This window comes from Rhinoraja longicauda, chromosome 5 (assembly GCF_053455715.1).
Source record: "Rhinoraja longicauda isolate Sanriku21f chromosome 5, sRhiLon1.1, whole genome shotgun sequence".
Classification (NCBI taxonomy): domain Eukaryota; kingdom Metazoa; phylum Chordata; class Chondrichthyes; order Rajiformes; family Arhynchobatidae; genus Rhinoraja; species Rhinoraja longicauda.
In genome coordinates, this window is record NC_135957.1 from 87,715,517 (window position 1) to 87,741,607 (window position 26,091).

General features: G+C 50.2%; 1 protein-coding gene across 1 annotated transcript; it reads right to left on the minus strand.

The window, feature by feature from the left end:
• Positions 1 to 421: 421 nt before the first annotated feature.
• LOC144594084 (myelin and lymphocyte protein-like) lies at positions 422 to 26,091 on the minus strand. Its single transcript, XM_078400272.1, has 4 exons — positions 25,907 to 26,091; positions 11,317 to 11,484; positions 7,760 to 7,894; positions 422 to 1,747 (listed from the first exon to the last, which is right to left on the minus strand). The coding sequence occupies exons 1-4, from the start codon at positions 25,994 to 25,996 to the stop codon at positions 1,670 to 1,672; spliced, it is 471 nt and encodes a 156-aa protein (XP_078256398.1). The 5' UTR covers positions 25,997 to 26,091; the 3' UTR covers positions 422 to 1,669.

Sequence of the window (26,091 nt, forward strand, 5' to 3'; positions counted from 1 at the left end):
CGTCACCTATCCATGTCCTCCACAGATGCTGCCTGACCCGCTGAGTTACTCCAGCACTCTGTGAAACGTCACCTATCCATGTTCTCCACAGATGCTGCCTGACCCGCTGAGTTACTCCAGCACTCTGTGAAACGTCACCTATCCATGTTCTCCACAGATGCTGCCTGACCCGCTGAGTTACTCCAGCACTCTGTGAAACGTCACCTATCCATGTTCTCCACAGATGCTGCCTGACCCGCTGAGTTACTCCAGCACTCTGTGAAACGTCACCTATCCATGTTCTCCACAGATGATGGTCGTCCCAGCTTTTTGTGCCTATCTTTGATATTCTGGAATTGGATTTCAATACTTTGTGATAATAATGAATGGTTTATATGTGTCAGAATATAGGTTTGGTAAGCATGGCACTCAGAACAATATCTTCGTAGTAAATTTTATTTGTTTCCTAAACAACTGATCAAGACACAAGTAACATTGGGTGATATTTAAAGCACAAATATAAGATGCAAGCCAATTAATCCTGCAGCCCGTTTGCAAGTAGACAAGGCTGCCACAATATATTTAAACAAAATAATAAATCATTATAAATCAATCAAACAATATAAACAGTGATCAAGTTGTAGAAAATTAAAACTAGCAAAATAAGGTGCTGTGACTCTGGGGGTTAACAGTGTGTGGACAGATTTGTTTCTTTGGCTGTTGAACTGTCGGGACTTCCCAGGTTAAAGACTCAGGGCGGCACGGCGGTGCAGCGGGTAGAACTGCTGCCTCACAGCGCCAGAGACCTGGGTTCCATCCCGACTACGGGTGCTGTCTGTACGGAGTTTGTACGTTCTCCCCGTGACCTGCGTGGGTTTTCTCCGGGTGCTCCGGTTTCCTCCCACACTCCAAAGACGTGCAGGTTTGTAGGTTGTGTGGGAAGGAACTGCAGATGCTGGTTTAAATCGAAGACAGGCGCAAAATGCTGGAGTAACTCCGTTACTGGGAGAGGCAGCATCTCTGGAGAGAAGGAATGGGTCGAGACCCTGTAGGTAATTGGCTTCTGTAAATTGTAAACTGTCCCTAGTGTGTGTAGGATAGTGTTAGTGTGCGGGGATCGCTGGGCGGCACGGAGTCGGTGGGCCGAAGGGCCTGTTTCCGCGCTGTATCTCTGAACTAAACTACACTTAACTAAACGACTCAGATTGGATGCTGCTGGAGGTAACGTGCAGATGGGAAAAAGTGTATTCGAGATGTGATGGACCTGCCCAATGTTCCCACTAATGACTTCATTCCAAAAGGTCCATGTGTTCAGCCAACCCATCCCCAGCCATCTGAAGGTCCATGTGTTCAGCCAACCCATCCCCAGCCATCTGAAGAAAGGTCTCGACCCAGAACATCACCCATTCCTCGTCTCCAGAGATGCTGCCTGACCCGTTGGGTTACTCCAGCACTCTATGACTGTCTATGGTATAGACCAAGTATCTGCAGTTCATTGTTTCAGTATTCCTCAGGCCCAGATTGCTCCACTGTGTAACATTACTGATATACATGATCGTTCATAAAGGCTATAATCACAGTTACAAATAAGAGTAATATAAGACACTAGGAAGGAAAGGTTGATCAATGGTTTAGTGGGGATGGTCAATATCTGTGGAGAGATGTTGCTGCTTGCTTCTGGGCTTGCTGTTCACGATGAGGACTTCCATCTCAGTATTGAGAGCACGGCATGGATTGTGTAGACTAAGGTGGCCAGGAATGCAAACACCTGCAAACAGCGAGGGACAAGAAAACATCACCATGAAACCATTCACCCAGCACCATGACACATCACTCCAGAAATGAACAATCTTAGAGTGCTAGTGTGGCCCCTCAGCCCAACATGTCCACACTGCCCAACATGCCCACACCGCCCAACATGCCCACACCACCCAACATGCCCACACTGCCCAACATGCCCACTCTACCCAACATGCCCACACCGCCCAACATGCCCACACCACCCAACATGCCCACACTGCCCAACATGCCCACACTGCCCAACATGCCCACACTGCCCAACATGCCCACACTGCCCAACATGCCCACACCGCCCAACATGCCCACACCGCCCAACATGCCCACACCACCCAACATGCCCACACTGCCCAACATATCCATACTTCCCAACATGCCCACACCGCCCAACATGCCCACACTGCCCAACATGCCCACACCGCCCAACATGCCCACACTGCCCAACATGTCCACACCGCCCAACATGCCCACACCGCCCAACATGCCTACACTGCCCAACATGCCCACTCTACCCAACATGCCCACTCTACCCAACATGCCCACACTGCCCAACATGCCCACACTGCCCAACATGCCCACACTGCCCAACACACTACCCAACATGCCCACACCGCCCAACATGCCCACACTACCCAACATGCCCACACTACCCAACATGCCCACACCACCCAACATGCCCACACCACCCAACATGCCCACACTGCCCAACATGCCCACTCTACCCAAAATGCCCACACTGCCCAACATGCCCACTCTACCCAACATGCCCACTCTACCCAACATGCCCACTCTACCCAACATGCCCACACTGCCCAACATGCCCACTCTACCCAAAATGCCCACTCTACCCAACATGCCCACACTGCCCAACATGCCCACTCTACCCAACATGCCCACTCTACCCAACATGCCCACACCGCCCAACATGCCCACACTGCCCAACATGCCCACACTGCCCAACATGCCCACTGCCCAACATGCCCACACCGCCCAACATGCCCACACTGCCCAACATGCCCACACTGCCCAACATGCCCACACCGTCCAACATACCCACACTGCCCAACATGCCCACACCGCCCAACATACCCACACTGCCCAACATGCCCACACCGCCCAACATGCCCACACTGCCCAACATGCCCACTCTACCCAACATGCCCACTCTATCCAACATGCCCACACCACCCAACATACCCACACCGCCCAACATACCCACACTACCCAACATACCCACACCGCCCAACATGCCCACACCACCCAACATGCCCACACCGCCCAACATACCCACACTACCCAACATGCCCACACTGCCCAACATTCCCACACCGCCCAACATACCCACACCACCCAACATACCCACACTGCCCAACATGCCCACACCCCCCAACATACCCACACCGCCCAACATACCCACCTGCCCAACATGCCCACACCGCCCAACATACCCACACTACCCAACATACCCACACCGCCCAACATACCCACACTACCCAACATACCCACACTACCCAACATGCCCACACTGCCCAACATGCCCACACCGCCCAACATACCCACACCGCCCAACATACCCACCTGCCCAACATGCCCACACCGCCCAACATACCCACACTACCCAACATGCCCACTCTACCCAACATACCCACACTACCCAACATACCCACACTACCCAACATGCCCACACTACCCAACATGCCCACACCACCCAACATGCGCACACTACCCAACATGCCCACACCACCCAACATACCCACACCGCCCAACATACCCACACTACCAACATACCCACACTACCCAACATGCCCACACTGCCGAACATGCCCACACTGCCCAACATGCCCACTCTACCCAACATGCCCACACCACCCAACATGCCCACACCACCCAACATGCCCACACCGCCCAACATACCCACACTACCAACATACCCACACTACCCAACATACCCACACTACCTAACATGCCCACACTGCCCAACATGCCCACACCGCCCAACATACCCACACTACCCAACATGCCCACTCTACCCAACATGCCCACACCACCCAACATGCCCACACCACCCAACATACCCCATCTACACTAGTCCCACCTGTTAGCATGTGCCCTCTATCCCTCCAAGCCCGTCCTTTCCATGTGCCTGTCCAATTGCTTTTTAAACATTGCGATAGTAGGTCAGTTCAGTTTCGTTTCGTTTATTGTCACGTGTACTGAGGTACAGTGGAAAGTGTTTGCTGCCTGTTGTACAACATCTGCCATCTACAACATCTGTACAACAACAGATGCCATCTGCACAGTTGGTTTCATTCCACACCGAGAGAGCTCAGTCCGTCTTAACCAACCTGATCTCCCGGTGGCTCAGCACTTCAACTCCCCCTCCCATTCCCAATCTGACCTTTCTGTCCTGGGCCTCCTCCATTGTCAGAGTGAGGCCCAGCGCAAATTGGAGGAACAGCACCTCATATTTCACTTGGGCAGTTTACACCCCAGCGGGATGAACACTGACTTCTCTAACTTCAGATAGTCCCTGCTTTCCCTCTCTATCCCCTCCCCCTTCCCAGTTCTCCCACCAGTCTTCCTGTCTCCGACTACATCCTATCTTTGTCCCGTCCCCTCCCCTGACATCAGTCTGAAGAAGGGTCTCGACCCGAAAAACGTCACCCATTCCTTCTCTCCCGAGATGCTGCCTGACCCGCTGAGTTACTCCAGCACTCTGTGTCTACCTAGGATATTTAGCCAGGTACATGGATAGGACAGGCTTAGAGGGACATGGGCCAAACGCAGGCAGATGGGATTAGTGTAGCTGGGACATGTTGGTCGGTGTGGACAAGCTGGGCCGAAGGGCCTGTTCCTGTGCTATATGACCCTATTAAGTCACTGTCTTTATTTTCTAAGCTAGGATTTTATCCGCGGACAATAAAATAATAGAAATCAAATATTTTCATCTGCAATTTTGTGGGAAAGAAAATGTGAAATCTGTGAGGACTTGTCACTGTGAACATTCTCTGCACGAGGAACGGGGAAGAGAGGGAGAGAGGGAGAGAAGGGTTGCCAACGATCTCACTCCCAAATACGGGACAAGGTGACGTCACCGCTCCGCGCCCCATGTCACCTCACCCAGCCAGCGGCCATGTGCTCCCGCTCGGGCAGGGAGGCAGGTTGCTAGGCAACCTCCGTTAGGCAGTGCCCGGGCCTCCGGACCTACACTGTCTGGGTCTACACTGTCCGGAGCTAAAATGTCAGAAACCTAGAGTGTTGGCACCTAAACCGTCGGGGCCTACAGTGTCCGGGCCTACAGTGTCGGGGCCTACAGTGTCCGGGCCTACAGCATCCGGGCCTACAGGGTTGAGGCCTACAGCGTCCGGGCCTACAGTGTCGGGGCCTACAGCGTCCGGACCTACAGTGTCGGGGCCTACAGTGTCGGGGCCTACAGCGTCCGGGCCTACAGCGTTAATGACTTGGATGAAGGGATTAAAAGTACCATTAGCAAATTTGCAGATGATACAAAGCTGGGTGGTAGTGTGAACTGTGAGGAAGATGCTATGAGGTTGCAGGGTGATTTGGACAGGTTGTGTGAGTGGGCGGATGCATGGCAGATGCAGTTTAATGTGAATAAGTGTGAGGTTATCAACTTTGGTGGTAAGAATAGGAAGGCAGATTATTATCTGAATGGTGTCAAGTTAGGAAAAGGGGACGTACAACGAGATCTGGGTGTCCTAGTGCATCAGTCACTGAAAGGAAGCATGCAGGTACAGCAGGCAGTGAAGAAAGCCAATGGAATGTTGGCCTTCATAACAAGAGGTTATAGGAGCAAAGAGGTCCTTCTGCAGTTGTACAGGTCCCTAGTGAGACGGCACCTGGAGTACTGTGTGCAGTTTTGGTCTCCAAATTTGAGGAAGGATATTCTTGCTATTGAGGGCGTGCAGCAGAGGTTTACAAGGTTAATTCCCGAAATGGCGGGACTGTCATATGTTGAAAGACTGGAGCGACTAGGCTTGTATACACTGGAATTTAGAAGGATGAGAGGGGATCTTAGAAACATAGAAACATAGAAAATAGGTGCAGGAGGAGGCCATTCATGACTGATCATCCAGCTCAGTAGCCTGTACCTGCCATCTCTCCATACCCCCTGATCCCTTTAGCAAAAAGGGCCACATCTAACTCCCTCTTAAATATAGCCAATGAACTGGCTTCAACTACCTTCTGTGGCAGAGAATTCCACAGACTCACCACTCTCTGTGTGAAGAAATGTTTTCTCATCTCGGTCCTAAAAGACTTCCCCCTTATCCTTAAGCTGTGACCCCTGGTTCTGGACTCCCCCAACATCGGGAACAATCTTCCCGCATCTAGCCTCTCCAACCCCTTAAGAATTTTATATGTTTCTATAAGATCCTCCCTCAGTCTTCTAAATTCCAGCGAGTACAAGCCCAGTCTATCTAGTCTTTCCTCATATGCAAGTCCCGCCATCCCAGGGATTAATCTGGTGAACCTTCTCTGTACTCCCTCTAAGGCAAGAACGTCTTTCCTCAGGTTAGATCAAAACTGCACACAATACTCCAGGTGCGGTCTCACCAAGGCCCTGTACAACTGCAGCAGAACCTCCCTGCTCCTAAACTCAAATCCTCTTGCTATGAATACCAACGTATCTTATTGAAACGTATAAGATTATTAAGGGGTTGGACACGTTAGAGGCAGGAAACATGTTCCCAATGTTGGGGGAGTCCAGAACAAGGTGCCACAGATTAAGAATAAGGGGTAGGCCATTTAGAACTGAGATGAGGAAAAACTTTTTCACTCAGAGACTTTTGAATTTGTGGAATTCTCTGCCACAGAGAGCAGTGGAGGCCAATTCACTGGATCGATTTAAAAGAGATTTTGATAGAGCTCTAGGGGCTAGCGGAATCAAGGGATATGGGGAGAAGGCAGGCACGGGTTACTGATTGTGGATGATCAGCCATGATCACAATGAATGGCGGTGCTGGTTCGAAGGGCCGAATGGCCTCCTCCTGCACCTATTGTCTATGTTTCTATGTTAAGGATAGTCTGAGGGTCACCAAAGAGGTAGATCGTAGTTCAGCACTGCCCTCTGGTTGTGGCCAATGAAGGAGTGAGTATTTCTACTGGCAGTTCAGTTATTCTGTGGCCATCACCCCGTACAAAATAAATACTGGGCCATCCTCTCACCAACTAGACAGTGGTCCCGAGCTACTATCTACCTCACTAGAGACCTTCGGACGATCTTTACTGGACTTTACCTTGCACTAAACACTATTCCCTTTATCATGTATCTGTACACTGTGGACGGCTCGGTTGTAATCATGTGTTGTTCATTCGCTGACTGGATAGCGCGCATCACAAGCTTTTCACTGTACCTCGAGCAGGAAGGAACTGCAGCTGCTGGTTTACACCCAAGAGAGAAACACTATATGCTGGAGTAACTCAGCGGGACAGGCAGCATCACTGGAGAGAAGGAATGGGTGACGATTCGGGTTGAGACCCATCACCCATTCCTTCTCTCCAGTGATGCTGCCCGACCCGCTGAGTTACTCCAGCACTCTGTGAAACGTCACGTATCCATGTTCTCCACAGATGCTGCCTGACCCGCTGAGTTACTCCAGCACTCTGTGTCTACCTTCACAGCACCTTGGTACACGTGACAATGATAAAGTAATCTAAGCTAAAGTGGTAACTATCTCGGAGACTCTGTTTGCAAACTAAAGCAAGACTGAGGCTGGGCTGTGTGCGGTAAGTAGGGGGTTCAGATGAAATATCAACACCAAGGCAGTGTAGATTAACGCTGGTTGCCGCGGGAGGTCGAGTATTATTGGGAAAGTTGGCGAAATATTAAATTGATCATTGCCAGTTTAGGCCACCTTTGATCGTAAGTTTGGTTTTGATTTTTTGAATAAAGGTATTTGTATATAAAAAAAGTTAAATTAAAAGACAGAGTAGACTGGTGCTCCACTGTATAATGACTTACTGAGGCAGCAATGTTCAATTTAAAATATTTTTCAAATCCTACAGAGAGATTTGCAAAAATAAGCCTGGTGTCATTGGCTTCCAGCACGGCGATGCTTAGATAGAAGACAGCGGCGATGAAGTGGTAGAATACATCCTGCAAGAGAGAGGAGACAAACGATGAGAAACCAATCTCCACACACGCATCTGCAGATGCTGGTTTGCAGAACAAAGGCACAGAGTGCTGGAGTAACTCAGCGGCTCAGGCAGCATCTCTGGAGAACATGGACATGGAGAACATGTTCTCCACAGATGCTGCCTGACCCGCTGAGTTACTCCAGCACTCTGTGAAACATCACCTATCCATGTTCTCCACAGATGCTGCCTGACCCGCTGAGTTACTCCAGCACTCTGTGAAACGTCACCTATCCATGTTCTCCACAGATGCTGCCTGACCTGCTGAGTTACTCCAGCACTTTGAGATAAACCAGCATCTGCAGGTGTTTGTCTGTACACATTGGTAGTTGTGAAGGGTTGTTCTTTGTTATTGGAGCCCTGTGGGCTGTAGAATACAGCAGGGCTCAGTGCTGGGCCCATGATGTCCCACACATTATCAATATGGATGACAATGTAGATAACATTGTTAGTCGACTTGCAGATGACACCACACTTGGTGGTGAAGTGGGCAGTGAGGAAGGAAATCTAAGTTTACAGCAGGATCTCCATCAGTTAGGATGGTGAGCCAAGGAAGGGCAAATGTAGTTTAACGCTGACTGGTGTGAGGTGTTGCACATTGGTGAGCCAGCCCATGACAGGACTTACACAGCCCTGGAGAGAGGTGCAGAGCAAGGGGATGTAGCAGTACATGCCCTTGCTGGGGGCACAGTTCTCTGGAAACAGTGAGTCCAGTGGGCAGGGGGGTGAAGAAGGCGTTTGGCATGCCTGCCTTCATTGGGAAGGGCATTGGGTACAAATGTCAGGACATAGAGTCATAGAGTGATACAGTGTGGAAACAGGCCCTTTGGCCCAACCTGCCCACACCGGCCAACATGTCCCATCTACACTAGTCATAGAGTGATACAGTGTGGAAACAGGCCCTTCAGCCCAACCTGCCCACACCGGCCAACATGTCCCATCTACACTAGTCATAGAGTCACAGAGTGATACAGTGTGGAAACAGGCCCTTCGGCCCAACCTGCCCACTCTAGCCAACATGTCCCATCTACACTAGTCATAGTCATAGAGTGATACAGTGTGGAAACAGGCCCTTCAGCCCAACTCGCCCACACCGGCCAACAATGTCCCATCTACACTAGTCCCACCTTCCTGCGCTTGGTCCATAACCCTCCAAACCTGTCCTATCCATGTACCTGTCCAACTGTTTCTTAAATGATGGGATAGTCCCAGCCTCAACTACCTCCTCTGGCAGCTCGTTCCATACACCCACCACCCTCTGTGTGAAAAAGTTACACCTCAGATTCCTATTCCCCTTCACCTTGAACCTATGTCCTCTGGTCCTCGATTCCCCTACTCTGGGCAAGAGACTCTGTGCATCTACCCGATCTATTCCTCTCATGATGCAGCTGTACAAGTCGATGGTGAGACCACACTTGGAGCACTGGGTGCAGTTCTGGTCACCCAGATACAGGAAGGACGTCATTAAGGTGAAAGGATGCAGACAAGATTCACCAGGGTGTTACCTGGGCTTGTGGGCTTGAGTTACAGGGAGAAGTTGGATAGGCTGGGACTTTGTCCTTTGGAGTGTAGGAGGCTGAGGGGTGACCTTATTGAGGTGAACAAGATCACGAGGGGCACGGATAAAGTGAACACTCACAGTCTGTTTCCCAGGGTAGAGGATTCTAAAACTAGAGGGCACAGGCTTAAGGTGAGAGGGGAGAGATTTAAGACTCTCCTCGGGGGCAACATAAATTCATAAGTTCTAGGAGCAGAATTAGGCCATTCGGCCCATCAAGTCTACTCCAACATTCAATCATGGCTGATCTATCTCTCCCTCCTAACCCCATTCTCCTGCCTTCTCCCCGTAACCCCTGACACCCGCACTAAGCAAGAACCTGTCAATCTCCACCGTACAAATACCCACTGATGAGGCCTCCACAGATTCCACAGACTCACCACCCTCCTTCTCGTCTCCTTCCTAGGTTGCAGATGAAACCGGGGCTTGGTGACTCTCTGTGTGGTTGCAGATGAGGGTCGAGAGCACGCATGGGCAGTGGGATTGGAGTTGGAGTTTGAGTTCAGTTTATTGTCACGTGTACCGAGGTACAGTGAAAAGCTTTTGTTGCGTGCTAACCAGTCAGCGGAAAGACAATACATGATTACTATCGAGCCATTGATAGTCTTCTTCTTCTTCTTCTTGCGTGTGGCGTGCACAGCCTAAAGTTGTAGGCCAAGGGTGGACATCCAGGCCAGGGCAGGGCAGCAGCAGTTGCTGGGTGGATGGCCTTGATGCCACCAGTGGGCAGTCATTCACCATGTGTGGGGTGGCCTGCTCTGGATGGTCTGCTTCCAGTTTATCAGCCACCCTCTTCAGGTGCTCATGATAGGTGAGTGTGCGAACAAGGGTGACTCCGAGCGATCCATCCACAGTGTACAGATACATGATAAGGGAACAACGTTTAGTGCAAGGTAAAGCCAGCAAAGTCCGATCAAGGATAGCCCGAGGGTCACCAATGAGGTAGATAGTAGTTCAGCACTGCTCTCTGGTTGTGGTAGGATGGTTCAGTTGCCTGATAATAGCTGGGAAGAAACTGTCCCTGAATCTGGAGGTGTGCGTTTTCACACTTCTGTACCTCTTGCCTGATGGGAGAGGGGAGAAGAGGGAGTGGCCGGGGTGAGACTGGTCCTTGATGATGCTGCTGGCCTTGCCGAGGCAGCGTGAGGTGTAGATGGAGTCGATGGAAGGGAGGTTGGTTTGTGTAGGAAGGAACTGCAGATGTTGGTTTAAAGCAAAGAGAGACACAAAATTCTGGAGTAACTCAGCGGGACAGACAGCATCTCTGGAGAGAAGGAACGGGTGACATTTTAGGTCAAGACCCTTCTTCAGTTTCCTAATTCTCTGCAATTCCTAGCTGTCTTGGATGGAGCTGTTCCCAAACCAAGCTGTGATGCATCCCGATAAAATGCTTTCTACGCCGCCTTACAGAAAATAGGTGCAGGAGGAGGCCATTCGGCCCTTCGAGCCAGCACCGCCATTCATTGTGATCATGGCTGATCATCCACAATCAGTAACCCGTGCCTGCCTTCTCCCCATATCCCTTGATTCCACTAGCCCCTAGAGCTCTATCTAACTCCCTTTTAAATTCATCCAGTGATTTGGCCTCCACTGCCCTCTGTGGCAGAGAATCCCACAAATTCACAACTCTCTGGGTGAAAAAGTTTCTGCTCACCTCAGTTTTAAATGGCCTCCCTTTTATTCTTAGACTGTGGCCTCTGGTTCTGGACTCCCCCAACATTGGGAACATTTTTCCTGCGTCTAGCTTGTCCGGTCCTTTTATAATTTTACACGTCTCTATGAGACGCCCTCTCATCCTTCTAAACTCCAGTGAGTTGCCGACTTACCACCACCATCCATGCTGAGGAATTCTTCTGGACTCCCACCATGTACAGGATGAGTAACAGCGTCGTTACAACGAAGCAGAAGATGGAGACGAACATCACCCATCCTTGGTTGGCAGCAAAGGCAACACGAGTTGAGGCCACGAGGATCCAAACAAGGCCGCCAAACACCTGGCGACACAGCACAGAGTAAACCAGCGGCACACTGTCAGAGGATCAAGCAACTGCACACCATGGCATCGTGAGATTAACAATGGCACCTTGAGATTAACAATGGCATAGTGAGAGTAACAATGGCATAGTGAGAGTAACAATGGCACCTTGAGATTAACAATGGCATAGTGAGATTAACAATGGCACCTTGAGATTATCAATAGTATAAGAAAATAACTGCAGATGCTGGTACAAATTGAAGGTATTTATTCACAAAATGCTGGAGTAACTCAGCAGGTCAGGCAGGTCATGGGCCTCCTCCAGTGCCATAGTGAGGCCCACCGGAAATTGGAGGAACAGCACCTCATATTTCGCCTGGGCAGCTTGCAGAGCTGAATGGACAGCACATTGGCTCCATGGAAGGAGGCAGAGGGTGATGGTGGAAGGTTGCTTCTTGGACTGGAGGCCTGTGACTAGTGGTGAGCCTCAGGGTTCGGTGCTGGGCCCGTTACTGTTTGTCATCTACATCAATGATTTGGATGAGAACATACAGGGCAAGATTAGCACGTTTGCTGATGATACAAAAGTTAGTGGTTTTGCAGATAGTGAAGATGGTTGTGAACGATTGCAGCAGGATCTGGATCGATTGGCCAGGTGGGCAGAGGAATGGTGGATGGCATTTAATACAGAGAAGTGTGAGGTGTTGCATTTTGGGACGTCTAACAAGGGCAGGACCTACACAGTGAATGGTAGGGCTCTGGGTAGTGTTGTAGAGCAGAGGGATCTAGGAGTGCAGGTTTCCTTGAAGGTCGAGTTGCAGGTAGATAAGGGGGTCAAAAAGGCTTTTAGCACTTTGGCCTTCATCAGTCAGAGTATTGAGTAAAGAAGTTGGGAGGTCATGTTGCAGTTGTATAAGACGTTGGTGAGACTGCATTTAGAATATTGTGTTCAGTTCTGGGCACCATGTTATAGGAAAGATATTGTCAAGCTTGAAAGGGTTCAGGGAAGATTTACGAGGATGTTAGATACATAGATACATAGACAATAGGTGCAGGAGTAGGCCATTCGGCCCTTCGAGCCAGCACCGTATTCAATGTGATCATGGCTGATCATCCACAATCAGTACCCCGTTCCTGCCTTCTCCCCGTATCCCTTGACTCCGCTAGCCTTAAAAGCTCTATCTAACTCTCTTTTGATGCATCCAGTGAATTAGCCTCCACTACCTTCTGTGGCAGAGAATTCTACAAATTCTCAACCCTCTGAGTGAAAAAGTTTTTCCTCGTCTCAGTTCTAAATGGCCTCCCCTTTATTCTCAAACTGTGGCCCATGGTTCTGGACTCCCCCAACATTGGGAACATGTTTCCTGCATCTAGCGTGCCCAATCCCTTAATAATTTTATATGTTTCAATAAGATCTCCTCTCATCCTTCTAAATTCCAGTGTATACAAGCCTAGTCGCTCCATTCTTTCAACATATGACAGTCCCGCCATCCCGGGAATTAACCTTGTGAACCTACGCTGCACGCCCTCAATAGCAAGAATGTCCTTCCTCAAATTTGGAGACCAAAACTGCACACAGTACTCCAGGTGTGTTCTCACCAGGGCCCAGTACAACTGCAGAAAGACCTCTTTGCTGCTGTACTCAACTCCTCTCGTTATGAAGGCCAACATTCCATTGGCTTTCTTCACTGCCTGCTGTACTTGCATGCTTACTTTCAGTGACTGATGCACTAGGACACCCAGGTCTCGTTGTACGTCCCCTTTTCCTAACCTGACATCATTCAAATAATATAGTATAAGAAAATAACTGCAGATGCTGGTACAAATCGATTTATTCACATTTATACAAATCGATTTATTTGTGAATAAAACCATTCAAATAATAATCTGCCTTCCTGTTCTTACCACCAAAGTGGATAACCTTACATTTATTCACATTAAACTGCATCTGCCATGCATCCGCCCACTCACACAACCTGTCCAAGTCACCCTGCAACCTCATAGCATCTTCCTCACAGTTCACACCACCCAGCTTTGTGTCATCTGCAAATTTGCTAATGGTACTTTTAATCCCTTCATCTAAATCATTAATATATATTGTAAACAGTTGTGGCCCCAGCACTGAGCCTTGCGGCACTCCACTCTCCACTGCCTGCCATTCTGAAAAGGACCCGTTTATTCCTACTCTTTGCTTCCTGTCTGCCAACCAATTTTCTATCCATGTCAACACCCTACCCCCAATACCATGTGCTCTAATCTTGCCACTAATCTCCCGTGTGGGTCCTTATCAAAGGCTTTCTGGAAGTCCAGATACACTACATCCACTGGCTCCCCTTCATCCATTTTACTTGTCACATCCTCAAAAAATTCCAGAAGATTAGTCAAGCAGGATTTCCCTTTCATAAATCCACGCTGACTTGAACCAATCCTTTTACTGCTATCCAAATGCACCGTTATTACCTCTTTAATAATTGACTCCAGCATCTTCCCCACCACCGATGTCAGACTAACTGGTCTATAATTCCCTACTTTCTCTCTCCCTCCTTTAATAACATTAGCTACCCTCCAATCCACAGGAACTGATCCAGAATCTATGGAACGTTGGAAAATGATCACCAATGCATCCACGATTTCTAGAGCCACCTCCTTGTTGCCAGGACTAGAGGGTGTGAGCTATAGGGAGAGGTTGAGTAGGCTGGGACTCTATTCCTAGCACAGGAGGATGAGGGGTGATCTAATAGAGGTGTACGGTTGGGGGGAGGGACTCAAACACAGATAGCTAATAGGCAGTGTGTGAGGCAGGAGGCAGAAAAGGGAAACACTCAGACCCAATATGTAGGAGAGAAAGAAGTGAAAAGAAATAAACTGAGAATAAGAAATGATGGGTCCCTTAAATGTGTATATTTTAATGCTAGGAGCATTATAAGAAAGGTGGATGAGCTTAGAGCCTGGATTGACATCTGGAAGTATGATGTTGTGGCGATCAGTGAAACATGGTTGCAGGAGGGTTGCGATTGGCAATTAAATATTCCAGGATTTCATTGTTTCAGATGTGATAGAATCGGAGGGGCAAGAGGTGGGGGTGTTGCATTGCTTGTCAGGGAGGATATCACAGCAGTGCTTTGGCAGGACAGACTAGAAGGCTCGATTAGGGAGGCTGTTTGGGAGGAACTCAGAAATGAGAAAGGTTTAGCAACACTTATAGGGGTGTATTATAGACCGCCAAATAGGGAACGAGAATTGGAAGAGCAAATATGTAAGGAGATAGCAGATATTAGTAGTAAGCACAGAGTAGTGATTGTGGGTGATTTCGATTTTCCGTATATAGACTGGGAATCACATTCTGTTAAAGGACTGGATGGTTTGGAGTTTGTAAAATGTGTGCAGGATAGTTTTTTGCAGCAATACGTAGAGGTACCTACCGGAGAAGGGGCAGTGTTGGACCTCCTGTTGGGAAATGAGACGGGTCAGGTGACGGAGGTATGTGTTGAGGAGCACTTTGGGTCTAGTGATCATAATGCCATTAGTTTCAATATCATTATGGAGAAGGTCAAATCTGGACCAAGGGTTGAGATTTTGGATTGGAGAAAGGCTAATTTTGAGGAGATGAGAAAGGATTTAAAAGGAGTGAAATGGGACATTTTGTTTTATGAAAAGGATATAATAGAGAAATGGAGGATATTTAAAGGTGACATTTTGAGAGTACAGAGTCTTTATGTCCCTGTTCGGTGGAAAGGAAAGAATAATAATTTGAAAGAGCCGTGGTTTTCCAGGGAAATTGGACACGGTTCGGAAAAAGAGGGAGATATACAATAAATATAAGCGGCAGGGAGTAAATGAGGTTCTTGAGGAATATAAAGGATGTAAAAGGAATCTTAAGAAGGAAATTAGAAAAGCGAAAAAAAGATATGTGGTTGCTTTGGCAAGTAATGTAAAAGTAAACCCCAAGGGGTTCTACAGATATGTCAATAGCAAAAGGATAGCGAGGGATAAAATTGGTCCATTAGAGAGTCAGAGTGGACAGCTATGTGCTGAGCCGGAAGAAATGGGGGAGATATTAAACAATTTCTTTTCTTCGGTATTCACCGAGGAGAAGGATATTGAATTATGTGAGGTAAGCGAAACAAGTAGAGTAGTGATGGGAATTATGAGGATTAAAGAAGAGGAGGTACGGACACTTTTGAAAAATATAAAAGTGGATAAGTCTCCAGGTCCTGATAGGATATTCCCTAGGACATTGACGGAAGTTAGTGCAGAAATAGCAGGGGCTATGACGGAAATATTTCAAACGTCATTAGAAACGGGGATGGTGCCGGAAGATTGGCGCATTGCGCATGTTGTGCCTTTGTTTAAAAAAGGTTCTAAAAGTAAACCTGGCAATTATAGACCTGTTAGTTTGACGTCTGTGGTGGGAAAATTAATGGAAAAGATACTTAGGGACAATATATATAATCACATGGATAAACAAGGCCTGATTAGAAACAGTCAACATGGATTTGTGCCTGGAAGGTCATGTTTGACTAATCTTCTTGAATTTTTTGAAGAGGTTACCAGGGAAATTGATAGTCAAGTCAAGTCAATTTTATTTGTATAGCACATTTAAAAACAACCCACGTTGACCAAAGTGCTGCACATCTGATTAGGTACTAAGGAAAAAAATGAAACATACAGTAGCACGCAAACAGTTCACAGCGCCTCCTCAATGAGCCTCAAACGCTACGGAGTAGAAATAGGTTTTGAGCCTGGACTTAAAGGAGTCGATGGAGGGGACAGTTCTGATGGGGAGAGGGATGCTGTTCCACAGTCTAGGAGCTGCAACCGCAAAAGCGCGGTCACCCCTGAGCTTAAGCCTAGACCGCGGGATAGTGAGTAGCCCCAAGTCGGCCGACCTGAGGGACCTGGAGTTAGAGAGGGGGGTTAGAAGATTTTTGATGTAGGGGGGGGAATGTCCATTTAGGGCTTTATACGTGAATAGGAGGAGCTTGAAGTTGATTCTGTACCGTACAGGGAGCCAGTGGAGAGAGGCCAGAATCGGGGTGATGTGGTCCCTTTTACGGGTACCCGTCAGGAGTCTCGCTGCGGCGTTTTGGACCAGTTGCAGGCGGGACAGGGAAGATTGGTTGATCCCAGTGTATAGGGAGTTGCAGTAGTCTAGGCGGGAGGAAATGAAAGCGTGAATTATTTTTTCTGTGTCGTCGAATTGGAGGAAAGGTTTGATTTTAGCTATGGTTCGAAGTTGGAAGAAGCTGGCTTTTACCACAGCGTTGACTTGCTTATCAAATTTTAATGCAGAGTCAAATATCATGCCGAGGTTTTTGACATGCGATTTGACTAGGCAGGATACACTTCCAAGACTTCCAAGATTGCCTGTTATCGATTTGATGGAGTCGGGGGGGCCGAATAGGATGACCTCAGACTTGCTCTCATTTAATTGGAGGAAGTTCTGTGCCATCCAACATTTTATGTCCTCAAGGCAGTGTAAGAGGCTGTTTAAATTTGACTGGTTGTTGGGTTTCAGGGCAAGGGCAAGGCTGTGGATGTTGTCTATATGGACTTCAGTAAGGCATTTGACAAGGTTCCACATGGTAGGTTGATTAAGAATGTTAAATCGTTGGGTATTAATAGTGAGGTTGCAAGATGGATTCAACAATGGCTGAATGGGAGATACCAGAGGGTAATGGTTGACAACTGTATGTCAGGTTGGAGGCCAGTGTCTAGTGGAGTGCCCCAAGGATCTGTATTGGGTCCACTGTTGTTTGTCATTTACATTAATGATCTGGATGATGGTGTGGCAAATTGGATTAGTAAGTATCAGATGATACTAAGATAGGTGGTGTAGTTAATAATGAAGTAGATTTCCAAAGTCTACAGAGAGACTTGGGCCTTTTGGAAGGGTGGGCTGAAAGATGGCAGATGGAGTTTAATGCTGATAAGTGTGAGGTGCTGCATTTTGGTAGGACAAATCAAAATAGGACGTACAGGGTAAATGGTAGGGAATTGAGGAATGCAGTGGAACAGAGGGATCTGGGAATAAATGTGCATTGTTCCCTGAAGGTGGAATCTCATGTGGATAGGGTGGTGAAGAAGGCGTTTGGTATGCTTGCCTTTATAAATCAGAGCATCGAATATAGAAGTTGGGATGTAATGTTAAAATTGTACAGGGCATTGGTGAGGCCGAATCTGGAGTATGGTGTGCAGTTCTGGTCGCCAAATTATAGGAAGGATGTCGACAAAATGGAGAGGGTACAGAGGAGATTTACTAGAATGTTGCCTGGGTTTCAGCACTTAGGCTACAGAGAGAGGTTGAACAGGTTGGGTCTTTATTCTTTGGAGCGTAGAAGGTTGAGGGGGGACTTGATAGAGGTTTTTTAAATTTTAAGAGGGACGGACAGAGTTGACGTGGGTAGGCTTTTCCCTTTGAGAGTGGGGAAGATTCCAACAAGGGGACATAACTTCAGAATTAAGGGACAAAAGTTTAGGGGTAAAATGAGGGGTAACTTCTTTACTCAGAGGGTGGTGGCTGTGTGGAATGAGCTTCCGGTGGAAGTGGTGGAGGCAGGCTCGATTTTATTATTTAAGAGTAAATTGGATAGGTATATGGATAAGAGGGGATTGGAGGGTTATGGTCTGAGAGCAGGTAGATGAGACTAGGTCAGAGAAAGTGGTCGGCGTGGACTGGTAGGGCCGAACGGGCCTGTTTCCGTGCTGTAATTGTTATATGGTTATATGGTTATAAGATCAAGAGAGGAATAGATCGGGTAGAAGCACAGTCTTTTACCCAGAGTAGGGGAATCGAGGGCCAGAGGATATAGGTTCAAGATGAAGTGGAAAAGATTTAATAGGAATGGTAGGGGTATATGGAACGAGGTGCCAGAGGAGGTAATTGAGGCTGGGACTATCCATTTAGACAGGTACATGGATTGGAGGGATGTGGGAGGGATGTGGACCAAACGCAGGCAGGTGGGACTAGCGTAGCTGGTGTGGGCAGGTTGGGCTGAAGGGCCTGTCTCCACACTGTATCACTCTGTGACTCTGTGACTAGTGTAGCTGGGACATTGTTGGGCGGTGTGGGCAGGTTGGGCTGAAGGGCCTGTTTCCACACTGTATCACTCTATGACTCTATGACTCCACTGTCAGAAGATGGCAATGGTTACAGTATCTCTTCTCCTCCCTGCTCTGGACACTGAGTTTGAGTTTAGTTTATTGTCACGTGTACCGAGGTACAGTGAAAAGCTTTTTTGATGCGTGCTAACCAGTCAGCGGAAAGACTATACATGATTACAATCGAGCCGTCCACAGTGTACAAATACATGATACAGTAAGACCTTGGATTGGTGTCTGAACTGGCCTAATCGCTGGAGCAGCGGTAGAGTTGCCGCCTTACAGCGAATGCAGCGCCGGAGACCCGGGTTCCATCCCGACTACGGGTGCCGTCTGTACAGAGTTTGTACTTTCTCCCCGTGACCTGCGTGGGTTTTCTCCGAGATCTTCGGTTTCCTCCCACACTCCAAAGACGTGCAGGTTTGTAGGTTAATTGGTTTGGTAAATGTAAAAATTGTCCCTCGTGGGTGTAGGATAGTGTTAGTGCGCGGGGATCGCTGGTCGGCGCGGACCCGGTGGGCCGAAAGGGCCTGTTTTGTGTTGCTAAACTATCTCTAAACTAAACTAATCGCTGCATTAGTTGAGCGGCACTAGTGGAGGTGTGGCCTCCTCCACCCCCACCCCCACCCCCACCCCCACCCCCACCCCCACCCCCACCCCCACCCTTCCCTTGCCACATTCCCCCCTCCACCACTCTTCATTTCATCCATTCCAGTCGGACCACACCTGCCCTCGAGGGGCAGCTGCCCAACCTGTTCTTCCAGTCTGTCTTGCTTCAATCACAATCTATGGGTGGCTTAGGCTGGGCAGGGCTGAGAGGGGCTGACGCCATTTACTGCATGTACTTACCTGTCCAGGTGAGCAGCCGGGGCTGCTACAAGTTTGTGTGCCTTCTCCAGCCCAAGAGACAGAACAGTGGAGTGGACGGAGCTGCAGTCTAACTCACCCCCCAACCTCACCCCCCAACCTCACCTCACCCCCCAACCTCACCTCACCCCCCAACCTCACCTCACCCCCCAACCTCACCTCACCCCCCAACCTCACCTCACCCCCCAACCTCACCCCCCAACCTCACCTCACCTCCCAACCTCACCCCCCAACCTCACCTCACCCCCCAACCTCACCTCACCCCCCAACCTCACCTCACCCCCCAACCTCACCTCACCCCCCAACCTCACCTCACCTCCCAACCTCACCCCCCAACCTCACCTCACCCCCCAACCTCACCTCACCCCCCAACCTCACCTCACCTCCCAACCTCACCCCCCAACCTCACCTCACCTCCCAACCTCACCCCCCAACCTCACCTCACCTCCCAACCTCACCCCCCAACCTCACCCCCCAACCTCACCCCCCAACCTCACCTCACCTCCCAACCTCACCTCACCCCCCAACCTCACCTCACCCCCCAACCTCACCTCACCCCCCAACCTCACCTCACCCCCCAACCTCACCCCCCAACCTCACCTCACCCCCCAACCTCACCCCCCAACCTCACCTCACCCCCCAACCTCACCTCACCTCCCAACCTCACCCCCCAACCTCACCTCACCTCCCAACCTCACCCCCCAACCTCACCTCCCAACCTCACCCCCCAACCTCACCTCACCCCCCAACCTCACCCCCCAACCTCACCTCCCAACCTCACCCCCCAACCTCACCCCCCAACCTCACCCCCCAACCTCACCTCCCAACCTCACCCCCCAACCTCACCTCCCAACCTCACCCCCCAACCTCACCTCCCAACCTCACCCCCCAACCTCACCCCCCAACCTCACCCCCCAACCTCACCTCACCTCCCAATCTCACCCCCCAACCTCACCTCCCAACCTCACCTCACCTCCCAACCTCACCTCCCAACCTCACCTCCCAACCTCACCTCCAACCTCACCCCCCAACCTCACCCCCCAACCTCACCTCCCAACCTCACCCCCCAACCTCACCTCCCAACCTCACCTCACCTCCCAACCTCACCCCCCAACCTCACCTCACCTCCCAACCTCACCCCCCAACCTCACCTCACCTCCCAACCTCACCTCCCAACCTCACCTCACCCCCCAACCTCACCCCCAACCTCACCCCCAACCTCACCTCCCAACCTCACCTCCCAACCTCACCCCCCAACCTCACCTCCCAACCTCACCCCCCAACCTCACCTCCCAACCTCACCTCCCAACCTCACCTCCCAACCTCACCCCCCAACCTCACCTCTCAACCTCACCTCCCAACCTCACCTCCCAACCTCACCTCCCAACCTCACCTCCCAACCTCACCCCCCAACCTCACCTCTCAACCTCACCTCCCAACCTCACCTCCCAACCTCACCTCCCAACCTCTCCTCCCAACCTCACCTCACCTCCCAACCTCACCTCCCAACCTCACCCCCCAACCTCACCTCTCAACCTCACCCCCCAACCTCACCTCACCTCCCAACCTCACCCCTCAACCTCACCTCTCAACCTCACCCCCCAATCTCACCTCCCAACCTCACCTCTCAACCTCACCCCCCAACCTCACCTCCCAATCTCACCCCCCAACCTCACCCCCCAACCTCACCTCCCAATCTCACCCCCCAACCTCACCTCCCAACCTCACCTCACCTCCCAACCTCACCCCCCAACCTCACCCCCCAACCTCACCTCACCTCCCAACTTCACCTCCCAACCTCACCCCCAACCTCATCTCCCAACCTCACCTCCCAACCTCACCTCCCAATCTCACCCCCCAACCTCACCTCACCTCCCAACCTCACCTCCCAACCTCACCCCCCAACCTCACCTCCCAACCTCACCCCTCAACCTCACCTCTCAACCTCACCTCCCAACCTCACCCCCCAACCTCACCTCTCAACCTCACCTCCCAACCTCTCCTCCCAACCTCACCTCACCTCCCAACCTCACCTCCCAACCTCACCCCCCAACCTCACCTCCCAACCTCACCTCCCAATCTCACCTCCCAACCTCACCCCCCAACCTCACCCCCCAACCTCACCCCCCAACCTCACCTCACCTCCCAACCTCACCCCCCAACCTCACCTCCCAACCTCACCTCCCAACCTCACCTCCCAACCTCACCTCCCAACCTCACCCCTCAACCTCACCTCTCAACCTCACCTCCCAACCTCACCCCCCAACCTCACCTCTCAACCTCACCTCCCAACCTCACCTCCCAACCTCTCCTCCCAACCTCACCTCACCTCCCAACCTCACCTCCCAACCTCACCCCCCAACCTCACCTCTCAACCTCACCCCCCAACCTCACCTCCCAACCTCACCTCTCAACCTCACCTCCCAACCTCACCCCCCAACCTCACCTCTCAACCTCACCCCCCAACCTCACCTCCCAACCTCACCTCCCAACCTCACCTCTCAACCTCACCTCCCAACCTCACCCCCCAACCTCACCTCTCAACCTCACCCCCCAACCTCACCTCTCAACCTCACCTCCCAACCTCACCTCCCAACCTCTCCTCCCAACCTCACCTCACCTCCCAACCTCACCTCACCTCCCAACCTCACCTCCCAACCTCACCTCCCAACCTCACCTCCCAACCTCAACTCCCAACCTCACCTCACAACCTCACCTCACAACCTCACCTCCCAACCTCACCTCCCAACCTCACCTCCCAACCTCAACTCCCAACTCACCTCCCAACCTCAACTCCCAACCTCACCTCACAACCTCACCTCCCAACCTCACCTCTCAACATCACCTCCCAACCTCACCCCCCAACCTCACCCCCCAACCTCACCCCCCAACCTCACCCCCCAACCTCACCTCCCAACCTCACCTCTCAACCTCACCTCCCAACCTCTCCTCCCAACCTCACCTCACCTCCCAACCTCACCTCACCTCCCAACCTCACCTCCCAACCTCACCTCCCAACCTCACCTCCCAACCTCACCTCCCAACCTCACCTCCCAACCTCACCTCCCAACCTCACCTCCCAACCTCAACTCCCAACCTCACCTCACAACCTCACCTCCCAACCTCACCTCCCAACCTCACCTCCCAACCTCACCTCCCAACCTCAACTCCCAACTCACCTCCCAACCTCAACTTCCAACCTCACCTCACAACCTCACCTCCCAACCTCACCTCTCAACATCACCTCCCAACCTCACCCCCCAACCTCACCCCCCAACCTCACCCCCCAACCTCACCCCCCAACCTCACCTCCCAACCTCACCTCTCAACCTCACCTCCCAACCTCACCTCCCAACCTCACCTCTCAAACTCACCTCCCAACCTCACCTCCCAACCTCACCTCCCAACCTCACCTCCCAACCTCACCCCCCAACCTCACCTCCCAACCTCACCCCCCAACCTCACCTCACCTCTCAACCTCACCTCCCAACCTCACCTCCCAACCTCACCTCCCAACCTCACCTCTGGGACTTTCTTCCACCCAGATTACAACAGGTCAGCTTCTTAATTTAGTTCAGTTTAGTTTAGTGTGGGTGAGAGGGATGTTAGACCGACTGGGTGATTTACTTGCTAGTCTTTTCTATCGTACGTCCGATGCTAAGATTCACTGACCACACCCTGTGTTAGTATAAGAAAATAACTGCAAATACTGGTACAAATCGAAGGTATTTATTCACAAAATGCTGGAGTAACTCAGCAGGTCAGGCAGCATCTCAGGAGAGAAGGAATGGGTGACGTTTCGGGTCGAGACCCTTCTTCAGACTAACACCCTGTGTTAGCGGTGGCACCTCCAGATTCAGGGACAGTTTCTTCCCGGCTGTTATCAGGCAACTGAACCATCCTACCACACCCAGAGAGCAGTGCACAACTACCATCTACCTCATTGGTGACCCTTGGACTATCCTTGATCGGACTTTGCTGGCTTTACCTTGCACTTAACGTTATTCCCTTATCATATATCTGTACACTGTGGACGGCTCGATTGTAATCATGTGGTATCTTTCTGCTGACTCGATGGCACGCAACAAAAGCTTTTCACTGTACTGTGGTACGCGTGACATTAAACTAAACTGAACTAAAACGTTATATTGGCTGTAAATATAATGTACCTCCAGGCGAGTGTTGTCAATGTTTAACACAAATGGCTATCAGCCCAAGAGAAACCGGTCACAAGACAGAGACAGCTTCACACCAGCATTGACCCCACAGTCTCTGTGGGCAATGTCCCCGACACAGAGTCGCCTGAGTCCAACATTCACCTGCAAACAGGTGATGCCCACACTCAGACCTTTCACACTGCAAACCAGCTCAGCTCTGACCAAACAGCTTGTACCCAGCCAGCCCCCAACAACAATCCAGCTTTATACTGCATGCTCTTAGACAATAGACAATAGGTGCAGGAGGAGGCCATTCGGCCCTTCCAGCCAGCACCGCCATTCAATGTGATCATGGCTGATCATTCTCAATCAGTACCCTGTTCCTGCCTTCTCCCCATACCCCTTGACTCCGCTATCCTTAATATATCTATTCTCCAAAAGATAATGCAAGTCTGGAAAAAAATGTCTTGACCCAAATCATCATCTATCCATGTTCTCCACAGATGCTGCCCGACCCGCTGAGTTACTCCAGCACTCTGTGAAACGTCACCTATCCATGTTCTCCAACAGATGCTGCCTGACCCGCTGAGTTACTCCAGCACTTTGTGCCTCTTACTGTAGTCCAGCATCTGCAGTTCCTTGTTTCTCTGCCGTTTTTTATTTCCCTGCTTCTGCCCTCTCTTGATCACCTTCGTTTGGCAGCTTTTACATTTCTCGGTTTCACATTTTACCCTGTGCCTCCAACTGTAATCTAACTGGATCTGTAACTGTACACCTGTGAATGGCTTGATTGTAACCGTGTCTCGTCTTTTAGAGTCAGAGAGTCACACAGCATAGTGTCTTCAGCCCAAGTTTCCCACACTGGCCAACATGCCCCATCTACCCTAGTCCCACCTGCCCACACTGGCCAACATGCCCCATCTACCCTAGTCCCACCTGCCCACACTGGCCAACATGCCCCATCTACCCTAGTCCCACCTGCCCACACTGGCCAACATGCCCCATCTACCCTAGTCCCACCTGCCCACACTGGCCAACATGCCCCATCTACCCTAGTCCCACCTGCCCACACTGGCCAACGTGCCCCATCTACCCTAGTCCCACCTGCCCGCGTTTGGTCCATACCCCTCCAAACCTGTCCTATCCACGTACCTGTCTAATTGTTTCTTAAACATTGCCATGGTACCTGCTTTCCGCTGACTGGTTAGCATGCAACAAAAAGCTTTTCACTGTACCTCAGTTCACGTGACAATAATGAACTAAACTTAAGCTAAACTAAAGAAGGTACTTCAAGATTTCAAGATCAGTTTATTGTCACGTGCAGTGAAATTTAAGTTGCCCCAGTCATACTAAGTGAAAAGCAACAAGACACACAGCCACATAAAATAAAGTTTAACATAAACTTAAGATAGACACAAAAAGCTGGAGAGAAGGACCGGGTGATGTTTTGGGTCAAGACCCTTCTTCAGACTGAGAGTCAGGGGACAGGGAAATGAGAAATGTAGGCAGTGATGTAGAGAGATAAAGAACAATTGAATGAAAGATAGGACAAAAAGGAATAAAAAAGACTTCATTGCACTACAAATACCAATGATTGTTTTATTCTGAGAATCCATCAAAGTGGTGGCCAAATCCCACTGCAATGCACAGTGTTGTTGCAAAAACCACATTATTACCAGTAGTATAGAAACATAGAAACACAGAAACATAGAAAATAGGTGCAGGAGGAGGCCATTTGGCCCTTCGAGCCAGCACCGCCATTCACTGTGATCATATCATATCATATCATATCATATATATACAGCGCGGAAACAGGCCTTTTCGGCCCACCAAGTCCGCGCCGCCCAGCGATCCCCGCACATTAACACTATCCTACACCCACTAGGGACAATTTTTTACATTTACCCAGTCAATTAACCTACATACCTGTACGTCTTTGATCATGGCTGATCATCCACAATCAGTAACCCGTGCCTGCCTTCTCCCCATATCCCTTGATTCCACTAGCCCCTAGAGCTCTATCTAACTCTCTTTTAAATTCATCCAGTGAATTGGCCTCCACTGCCCTCTGTGGCAGAGAATTCCACAAATTCACATAAATGTGCAGTGAAAAAATTACCCGCAGATCAACAATAAGACCAATAAGAATAATCAATAAAAAACACATGCAATAACACATACAATCATAAATGGCCTCCCCTTTATTCTTAGACTGTGTGGCCCCTGGTTCTGGACTCCCCCAACATTGGGAACACTTTTCCTGCATCTAGCTTGTAATGTTATACATCTCGGTAAGTACAAGGTAACAATACTCACAAACTCCACCAGCATCAGGAGCTCTGGGAAAGATGCACAGACCTTCATCCCGGAGGGGATGGGACTGACTGAGACAGCGGGAGCAGACATGGTTGCAGTGAGGATGATCCTGGACAGACAGGTGCCTGGCGAGATGTGGCTGCTCTCCTGATTACCCCCCTCTCTCTCTCTCTGAACTCACGGTC

Excerpts from the sequence above, each read along its gene's own strand:
- LOC144594084 (XM_078400272.1), bottom strand. The coding sequence starts at position 25,996 with ATGTCTGCTCCCGCTGTCTCAGTCAGTCCCATCCCCTCCGGGATGAAG. Across the intron at positions 7,895-11,316 it reads CCTCAGCATGGATGGTGGTG|GATGTATTCTACCACTTCAT; the intron begins GTAAGTCGGCAA and ends TCTCTCTTGCAG. Across the intron at positions 1,748-7,759 it reads AATTGAACATTGCTGCCTCA|GTGTTTGCATTCCTGGCCAC; the intron begins GTAAGTCATTAT and ends CGCTGTTTGCAG.